The sequence below is a fragment of the Calonectris borealis genome, chromosome 5 (assembly GCF_964195595.1).
Source record: "Calonectris borealis chromosome 5, bCalBor7.hap1.2, whole genome shotgun sequence".
Classification (NCBI taxonomy): domain Eukaryota; kingdom Metazoa; phylum Chordata; class Aves; order Procellariiformes; family Procellariidae; genus Calonectris; species Calonectris borealis.
The window spans coordinates 43,688,349-43,698,197 of record NC_134316.1 but is presented as its reverse complement, the minus strand read 5'-3'; the positions used below and the strand labels follow the sequence as shown (position 1 = coordinate 43,698,197).

The following is a 9,849-nucleotide window of genomic DNA, read 5'->3' as shown; positions in this document are numbered from 1 at the left end:
AAGATAGAGAAGGTGACTGGGAAAAGCGCAAGCGGAGAGGAAAATTAAGGAGCTTTGGGCTCTGTTAAGGCTGACCTTGTAAAGGGTCATCCAAGGTGACAAGTCACAGAGTCAGTCGCGCAGGGCAGGAGAGAAGGGCATGGTGTGTAAGGCACGGCAGGACAGATGTGAGAGCCATGCAGGCTGTTGATGTCACCCATGGTGAATGTGCCAAGGTATGGAGAGCACCCACCACAGTCTGTGTGCGTTGTAGCTGCAACGCCCTGTTAAGTAGAATGGAAAGGTGGGTGCGGGTTGGATGAAACCCAACAGGAAACTAAAGAAAAGACTGTAAATAGGCTGTTTGGAGTGATTAGATGCAGAGAACAAGAACAATAATGAGAAATACTTCTATAAAAATATCTATCTCAATGGTTTTGCTTCTCATTCTTTCCCCCCCCTTCTCTCTCCTGCTACCAAAATAAACAAGTTTGTAATTTGAGCCCACCTCTTTAACCGGCCTCTTTAGCCGTCACAACCTGCTTTAAGCTGATTTACAGCTGGGTCTCCATCTCATACACATACAGCTCTTGGACCCATCCACGTAACAAATGTTACGTGTTAGAAGCCCACACTCCAGCCTTGATTTAGTACACGGGAAATGCACTCAATTGGCCAGATTCAGCACCATTTCCTTGCACCTGTGTGGATGTTATTGCTCTGTTTCACCTATATGCCTTACGCCTCTGCCCTGTTGACGTCAGGAGCTGTCGCTTCACCCAGTTTAACCGCTTGGTTTTCCAACGCAGCAGCTCACGTTCTTGATGAAGCCAAACCCGGGAGTGCGGGGCAGGCTCCTGAGGAGGGCTTGCCCGCTCATTCCGCCCCAATTTCTCCCTTTGGGCACGGTGCGGTCTGCTCCATCCGCCCCAGGACCGCGGCACTGGCCGGGCAGTCTCGCCGGGGATGAGCACCCGCTCACCCCTGTGCGCAGGGGTCTGACAGCGGGTGATCCCCTGGGATCACCGGGCGGGAATCTCGCAGACGACGCCGTCTTCCCCCGGCAGCTTTCACCGAGCGCTGACACAACAGGCCGATCCCTCAACTCCCACCAGGCCCCGTCTCCCACCGCGGCCGCCTCCTGCCCCGCCCCAACCGCTTCGCCCCGCCAAAGGGCCGGGCCGGGCCGGGCCGGGCCGGGGTCTCCTCAGGCCGGGCTGCCCGGCCCCGCCCACGCACCCACGCGCGGGCTGAGGGTAACGGCCGCCGCCCCCCGCCCCGCCTGACGCAACCCGCGCCCCGCTTTGCTCCACGCGCGGCGCGGCGAAACATCCCGCCCTCGTTGCATCACCCGGCGCGAGCCGCACCGCCCCGCGCCAATGAGGGGCGGGCGGGGGCGGGGCCGGCGGCCCGTCCGGCCTTTAAAGGGCGGCGGCGGCGCGTGCCGGCCCACGAGCGCCTTGGCGCCGCACCCCCCCAACGGCCCCCGACGGTCCCCAACGGCCCCCAGCGCCACCGCCATGAAGCGCGACCCGCAGCGCCCCGAGGAGTACCCCGGCCGGCCGGAGCCGCCGCCTCCGCCGTCGTCCCCCCTCCTCTCCTCCTCCTCCTCGCCCCCAGGGGAGGCGGAGGGCGCGGAGCTGAAGCTGACGCCGCCGGTGTGGATCTTCGGGTACGGCTCGCTGGTGTGGAGGCCGGGCTTCGAGTTCACGTCGCGTAAGGTGGGCTTCATCCGCGGCTACAGCCGCCGCTTCTGGCAGGGCGACACCTTCCACCGCGGCAGCGAGAGGATGGTAAGGGCCGTGGCGGCCGTGGCGGGGGGTGGGGGGGCGTTGGGCGGCCGTTGGTGCGGGCTCGGCTTCTAACGGCGCTCCCCTTGCCTCTCCCTGACAGCCCGGCCGGGTGGTGACGCTGCTGGAGGACTGCGGGGTGAGTACCGGGGCGGGAGAGAAGGGGGGCCCTGTGGCGGGCGGTGGGGTGTGAAGTCGGCCTGGGTGGTGGTGCCCACATCAGCAGCTGGAAACTGATGTCGGCAGCTGAGTGCTCATCTGCCCTCCCGGGAGCGTGAGGGCGGGGGTGTGTTATCCTCCTCTGCTCTGTTACCGGTTGTGCAGGGACCCCAAAGCAAGGCGGGCTGGCTTTGAAATGTTAGTGGACTTGTCTGCTGCAGTTACAGCATCCCATAACCACCTTGTTCTTTCACTTTTAGGCGTGCACATGGGGTGTAGCCTATGAAGTGCGTGGGGAACAAATTGCTGCATCGCTCCAGTATCTCAATATGCGAGAAGCTGTCCTGGGAGGCTACGACACCAAGTTGGTGAAGTTCCACCCTCAGGAGAAAGATGCGGAGGAACCCATCCTGGCTCTTGTTTACATTGCAACACCCCAGAACCCTTCTTACCTTGGCCCAGCATCTGAAGAAGACATTGCAGCTCAAATCATTGTCTCAAGTGGTTGTGCTGGTCATAACATTGAGTACTTGCTGAGACTGGCAGACTTTATGCGCTACTTTTGTCCTCAAGCAGAGGATAAACATCTCTTCTCCATTGAAGAGGCTCTTGTTTCCATCCTTCCATGCCTATACTGCACAGAGGAGTCTCTAGAAGAAACTGCAAGTGTCCCTCAGAAGTCTAAGGGTTGAAATACAAAATTTTTTTGCAGGGTCCCAGTAGAAGGGACATAAGGGAGAAAGCAACGGGGACAATCTTAACTCTGATAAAATATACTGGACTGAGTGAATAAAGGGAGAATTAGCAAGTAGTAGGGGAGGGAGGAAGTGGAGTAAAACACGTTTGCTATAGGACTTGCAATTAGTACCTGTTACACTCCTTATCTGTAGCACCACGTTAGCCATCACTGCTTTCCAGGTGGGGAGCAGGGATCTTCTCTGGAACTTTGCTCTGTAAGACTTGCTTCCAGGGGTTGAACCTGAAGCACTCACTTTCTTTAGAGAAGAAAGAGGCTTATCTATTCTGTGCACTTTTTTTTTTTCTTTGAAGACTAGTTGAGCAGGACTTGACTGGGTTTAAGCAGTATGTATGTAATTCTACCTCAGATTGGCGAAAAGCTGTTTGTGTGGTGGTGGAGACTTGAGCAGGTTCTGCCAAATAAGACCTTTTTTGCCTGTGCCATGTCCCACCTCCAGTACGATGACTAAAAAAAAGTACAGTATCGTAGAACCTGGCATTAAATTTCAGGACTTCTGTGCAATATTAAGTGAATCGGCCTCTGTAGGCTCTTTGAATCCTACTTCCTTATGTTCTGAAGGATCACAGTAATGCACTTATTTTCTAAAATGTCATATTGTATTTATTATGTGTTGTATTTCCCCTTGGGGGGGGGTATCTAAACTGCTCACATGCCACAGTGGTACGTAGCCCACATTCAACCTTGCATTTGTGCCTTCTAGTTTTAAATCAGTTTTCTGAGGAGCTAAGCCTGCTTTAATGACAGAAGCTTTTCTCCAAGCTTCACTGACCTTGCGCTGCTACAGACTTAACTGACTCCGTAAGAAATGGTCCTGCCTGCGTGGGAAGTCTGTGCTGTCTGCAGGAAAGCTGTCCGGGTGCAGCGGCACTTTAACTCACCCTGTACTGGATAAACCTCTGGTGCTTCAGGATAACGTGGGTTTCTGTAGCTGCATTTGAGGGTTCTAGTTCCATACCTGGGTGTCTGTCTGGTACGCTTTTATTAGACTGCAAAGGACCATGACTGAGCATATTTGCAAGCCTTTGAGCTACTGAAAAGCCTGCCTTGATCGTGTTAAGCAGAGGTGCTGCTGCAAGCTGAGACTTTGCAGCTTCACGTATTAACAGCATGAAAACCCATAGTATTTTGTAAGAAAACTGCTGCTGCAGCAAAATAGCTCTTGAGAGCTGACCCCTGGGACATTTGACTCCTCCCAAACCTGTGGTTTTTTTATTATTAAAAAAAAAAGATAGGGACTGTTTGTATTACTGTGGCTTGTATGTATATGAGGTGGTACTGTGCTGTGCCCAGTAATAAAACAAACTAACAAAGTTAGTCGTCTGTACTTTGGTGTTGGCCTTTTTCATTACTAATTTAAAGTTCAAACTGATCTTTCTTTTTAAATTTTTGTTTGTTTGTTTGTTTTTAAAAAAACAACAAAACCTTAGCTGGTAATGTTGCAGTTCCTATGTTTTTTTGTGTGTTGTGTTTGTGGTTTTTTGTTTTGTTTTTAAACATCTCACTGCTGAGCAGCTTGCCTCTGCTGGATCTACTGGAAGACACCCATTGACTCTTTCCCTTTGAAAAAAGGGGATTTGGTGACTTTCTCTTCCCAGCTTCCAGCTCTTGTTGATTCTGCAGTGCCAGTGCTGACAACAGACATGAGCCAGCCCTCCTGACTATACGGGGCAGGCAAAGAAATGTAATTCCGCCTTGGCAGGTTGAAGGACTTCTGTTCTGAGCGTAACTTGGCGCTGCTGTTTCCAAGAAGCAATAGCTGAAGGACAAGAAACTGCCACCCACAGCCAGACCTGCTGGCTGCAGTGAGGGAGACCGTTACTTCTGCCTTGCGCGCAGGGGTGATGTGCGCTGCCCTTCCGATCCCTCCAGTGAGCGGCTGCCTCAGCACTAGCAGATCACCGTACCTACCAGTATTACCTGCCTCAAGACTTGAGTGATGGCATGAAAACTAACTGAAACAACTCAATTTACCACTAATTAAAGGCAGGTGCATGTTTCAGGGATAATAGACTAGAGAAAACTAGGCTTGCCCTGGTCTGTGGAGGCTGTCACTTCAACTGAGCAGCTGCATCTCCCTGCTGGAAAATTAAAGGGTTAAAGAATCAACTTACCTGCAGGGGAACACTCCCTTACTAGTACAAGACTGGGGTCAAATACCAAAATATCTCCAGATAAAACAAAAACATCTTCACACCTTTCAAATTTTCAAAGACACCACTGAGAGGAATTAATAGCAGATGTGCACTAAGCAACTGCATTGCCACCTCGCAGGGCGAGCCCCTTGCTTTGTGCGGCCTGGGTTGGCCCCGGGATCTTTCACATTGCTGGTAAAAGACAAGGAGTGAGTGCTCATGAACAACCCATCAGCGCTAGGAATGTTCCTTCTTCTTCCCTTGAAAAACTAAGTATTTTAAGCACAGATCCACTACTTCACTGAACTACCATTTTCTTCCCAATGAGTTCTTTGTGGTGGACTTCCAAAAAAAAGGACCCCATTTTCTTTTCAGGAGTGGTGAATACAGCAGCTTGCTGCTGTCATCCTGTCACTGCATCTTCAAGTCACTAAGACAAACAATGAGGTGTCACGTAACTTCTTTCTCCTGAGGCTTTTATTGTGTCCTGTGAGCCTGGGAACTGGTCATGTTTTGATCAGTTGATGAATTTAAAAGGTTTAACATCCCAGATTTGAACTTGGGCCATGTGAGTGTGGAGAGACAGCACCCTGCAACACTTGCTATATGCCCAGCTCATGTCTGTACTGCTGCTCAAAGATGGGCGACCACGGTGGCTTGCCTCTGATGAACCAAACGCGAGGAAGATAACTGCTGCTTGGAGGCAGTCATACAACCATGGCACTCAGGAGTGCCAGGCCGACGGTGACACACAAGGACCGTGTCCTACCCCATACATGTTTCACTACAGGCTTCCTCTCCCCCTGTCGTGACTTGCCAGCCCAGGCGGAGCAGCTGGCTGTGGGCGCAGCTCCAGCTCCTGGCAGCTCTACCGCTGGCCTGGGAAAGAGCACTCACCTTTGTCAGAGGGGGGGACAACCGCCCTCATTTGCGAAGTGCTGGCGGACATGTCTGGAGATGCTTCCCTGTCTAGTGGCTTCCTCTTCCACGTGCAGTTTTCTCTTCTCTGACTTCCCTACGACAAGCTCGTGCCTATCAGGCCACCTCACATCAGAAATCGGTTGCAATAGAAACATGTTTACAAGCGCTATCAATCACATACTTTCCAAGTCTAAAACCAGCACAATTCACATGATTTCAGTCCCTTTTTCAACCTTTTCCATTTTCCTGCCCAGCAAGTTCCCACACAGCCCTGGAACACAGGCCTGAGTCACCATTTCCTTGAGTACATTAGGACAGGACCTACCCCGCTGCTTTGCAGTGGCACAGCCAGCTAAATAAAGTAGATGACAACAGTTAATCCAGCCCTGGCCTTCATATGTATAAAGCGCTCCTGAGGGCACGTGGTCCTTAACAGGGCAGGAGAAAGGATAAAGAAACTTGGGAATGTTAAAAGGATTCAGAGAAGACAAACCCAGAAGAAAAAGTCTCTGTTTCTTAGGTGCTACAGTATTATCTCCGATTCAAGGTGGAGTGTCAAGAACCTAGGAGACTTCACACAGGTAAATCTCTACCAAGGTGATTCCAGCTTTAGTAAAAATGTAGTTTAAATATAGCATCACCAAAGTGTGAACTTACCTGTGCTTGGTGTGCTTTTCTAGATGAGCTGCTGGCTCAGAAAATTAGTGAGACCAAACTCCTGTTTGTGGTTGATGGCAATAGAGGCACGCAGCTCAGCGAGGGCAGGAGGTGGTAGGAGAGGACGGTGGCCTAGGAGAGGGTAGGGAACAGACCAGCATTCCTCAGCTGGCTGCAAAGTTGAGTCTACTTGAGCGGAATGTACGTTTGAGCATCCAGAAAGCGGGGCTAGCACAGACTTTGAAGGCTATGGAGGAGCCAGTGTGGGATCTCAGTCCCAGGAGGAGCTGAAGGGGAGAGGCGCGGCTCCGCATGCATACCCACGGTCTCGAGAGGGTCCCCGGGGCTCCGCCGTCTGCGGCGGGGAGAGGCTTGCAGGCGGCGTGCAAGTCACAGGGAGCGGCACATGCTGGATCTCGCAGCTGTTACAGGAGCTGCAGCTGGTTGTATGTAGCACATGTGTTATTCCATATGTGTCTGCTTGCCGCTCAAGAGACAAGCTGAAATATGGATTTAATTACCTACAGATGTTTCACAGGCAGAGGAAAAGCAAAAGACAAAAAAACCCAAAGAATGCTTATCGCGGCTCCTGGAGCGATACACGGGCTGACCGGCAGCTGCAAGCGAGAGAGCAGCCGGTCCTCTTCCGTCACGGAGTCTGCAAAGGCTGCACTCTGACAACCCTCTGCAGCAGAGGCTGGACAGCACTGGGTGCACGCTGCATACGGAGCGGATGTGTCCAGAAACAACGTCTGCCTTGGTAACAACCTGTTCTGCTACCAGGAAAGATTGGGTGGTGAAGCAGGGGAAAGAAAGAGGGTCTACTGGGCGTACAGCTGCACCAGGACAAGAGAGACTGATTTTGCATAAAATATCCAGCACAAAACACGCAGATGTGGTCACTTGTGCACTTTGACGCTTCTCCACACTCCAGATAGTTCAGTGCCAGAACGGTAGCACTGCCAACATGTCCCAAAACCTGGGAGTCAATCTAGGCCTGGAAGTCCTTCATGAAACTTTAAATTGGGTTTTATCACATTCAGCTCAATAACCTCATCCCAAAGGCAGAGGGGAAAAGGAATGAGCAGCGTTTGGATGGGAGATGTTCCCCGAGTCGGACTTCTCGCTTTGGCACTGCCAGTTTTCACTACACGGCACGTACTTCAGCAGCACCAAATCCAAAGGGTTTTTCAGAGCTCAAGGACAGATGCAACATAAAAAAGTGCAGTGGCAGCACATGAGTGGGCAGCGCTGTGCCACCGGCACACAGCCTAGCTCAGGCTCATGGTGCCCCGCGCACGGGAGGAACAGGAAGGGACAAAAAAAAAAGAGGTTTACAGTGAGGCTATGAAAAAACTACACTTGCAGAAAAATCAGCAGCCGCTCAGCGGACTTTGGAATTTCCTACTAACTAGTTGCCTTAAGTGAAAACCTCCCTAATTTATATGCTGTATTAAAGTTATGAGAGAAGCCCCGTAAGGCTTTGAAAGAGCCTTGGGCCCGGGAGGGAAGGGAGGGGGGAAGGAAGTGGGCATTCTGGGCAGCACTGGGGAAGCTCTACATGCTTTGTTTACAAACCCTGTACACTTTTTGTTTGGCTTTTGGATGTGTTTTATTCTTTCCCAACTCCCTTTTCATCTCATCGTAGTGCCAGCCACACTGACGAGTGTTTATGCTTGGAAATTCCTGAAGCACAGCCAGTACCTTGAACTCCAGAGAATGAGACTGAAATAACGTGAAAGGTCAGGGAAGTTCAAAGACAGAGAGGTGCCGTTTTCCTAGCTGGGGACACCACGCTGTTCCCAGACCACGCTGGGCTGCTCTGGGGACACGAGAACAAAGACTGCTCTCTTATGTCCTCCTGTTTACGCTGCTTTTTGCCTCCCTCGCCTCACTGTTTTAACGGGACTCATTTCCATGAAGCTTCAATTAAAAGCACCAGGGATTGCTTTGGCGTGAGCCTGACAACTGAAGAGACACCTGATAGCTACTGGCACTTAAAACTCCTGTGGCCGCAGGAAAGGGAAAGTTTTTATCCCAACTGCTCGAGCCCCGCTGGCTCACATAGCAGGAGCGAGCCCCAGAGCGCTGCTTCGTCCGCAGGCGTCCACCAGCTATTGCAGCACCCGGCAATCTGGAAGGACTTCACCCACGGGAAGCCAAGTCAGAGGATGACTTTTGGAGAGGACTTTTCATTCGGCCTTGCTGGTTAGCAAGCCTTGTCCTTCAGAAACATGACGAACGCACGCCTGGGCTGATGGGGCACGTGCCGGGTACACGCAGGTCAACTGCGCCGAGCCAGCAGATAGCGTGCAGAGCGGCCACAGACGGCCTCCAGCGCATCGGGCGCACCACCCCACGCTCTGCACAAAGCCGTTGTTCATACTTCAGCTGCAGATTCCTGCAGACCGGGGGGGGTTCATTAGCACGTGCCCATACACGACGCGACGTGCTCATTTGCACAGCAGGGCACCCGCCCCACGCACCGTGATTCACGGGTGAAGGGAGGCTAGGGAACGGTCCAGGTTAACGTGAGCACTGGGTTTCACTAGCGTATGGCCGCAGCCATCTGCTTTGCCTTGGACTGGAGCTATGGACCGAGCGACACCGACAGCACAGACAATATTGAAGTCATTTCACAGACTCGCATCCAACCCACTTACAGCAATTATAACCTCATCTACAAACAAACCGCCTCGGGGGCAACCACAGCCAGCTTGCTGATATTAAACTCTGTCTACGCAAAGCATATGTGACATTTGAAAACATTTAGAAAACAAACTAAAAAAGCAGCTTTTTATCCCCTCCTTGTCTAGACAGCACACCAGCCTTTCCAAACTGCAAGTCGGCACCGACGAAGCACGTGATGCCAAGGGAGGGAGGGAGCAGGCGCTGCCCTGGCCCCCGGGGACGGCGAGGAAAGGCAGGGGCTGCCCGTGGATGTGTTTATGTTACCTCCGCTCACCCCGCGGGCACCTCGCACCGGGGCAGCGCTGGTGGGTGCACTTTCACGTGTCACCACAGCCGCCGGCGCTGCAAGTGACCTCCCAGGACTGCGGCTGACACGCTGCCGATGGGCCGGAGGTGCGCAGGGGTGGGAGATACTGTTACAGACAACTGGGGTCAGCAGCTTTGTCCTCAGGATGCTTCTGCAGACATCATGGCCTGAAATCTCTCACTTGTTTTTGTTTTTCAGTGAGGTACCCATTTCTTTAAGTCAAATGGAGCCAAAAGTGTATTTCAAACAGCGAGCAGGTTTGTAGATTACCCATAAATTCATTTTAGATTATACATACATTCATTCTTTTGGTCTGCTTTATAAGAATGTGTTTTTCTCCAAGACGTTGCTCTCCACAAACACACAATCCCATTTTTAGAGAGGGAAAAGAGGAGGAATGCTCAGCTCTCCACGGCCACGACAGACGCTGCTTTTCATCTTCCCTTTGACAGC

The 9,849-nt window shown here is 52.1% G+C and overlaps 1 protein-coding gene across 1 annotated transcript; it reads left to right on the top strand.

Annotated features, from left to right (window-relative positions):
- Positions 1-1,458: 1,458 nt before the first annotated feature.
- On the top strand, positions 1,459-2,798 carry CHAC1 (ChaC glutathione specific gamma-glutamylcyclotransferase 1). The gene is made up of 3 exons (XM_075152163.1): positions 1,459-1,772; positions 1,873-1,908; positions 2,189-2,798. The coding sequence occupies exons 1-3, from the start codon at positions 1,500-1,502 to the stop codon at positions 2,618-2,620; spliced, it is 741 nt and encodes a 246-aa protein (XP_075008264.1). The 5' UTR covers positions 1,459-1,499; the 3' UTR covers positions 2,621-2,798.
- The last annotated feature ends 7,051 nt before the right edge of the window (positions 2,799-9,849 follow it).

Coding starts and splice junctions, on each gene's coding strand:
- CHAC1 (XM_075152163.1), top strand. CDS start 1,500: ATGAAGCGCGACCCGCAGCGCCCCGAGGAGTACCCCGGCCGGCCGGAG. Junction 1,773..1,872: donor ACCGCGGCAGCGAGAGGATG/GTAAGGGCCGTG, acceptor TCTCCCTGACAG/CCCGGCCGGGTGGTGACGCT. Junction 1,909..2,188: donor CGCTGCTGGAGGACTGCGGG/GTGAGTACCGGG, acceptor TTTCACTTTTAG/GCGTGCACATGGGGTGTAGC.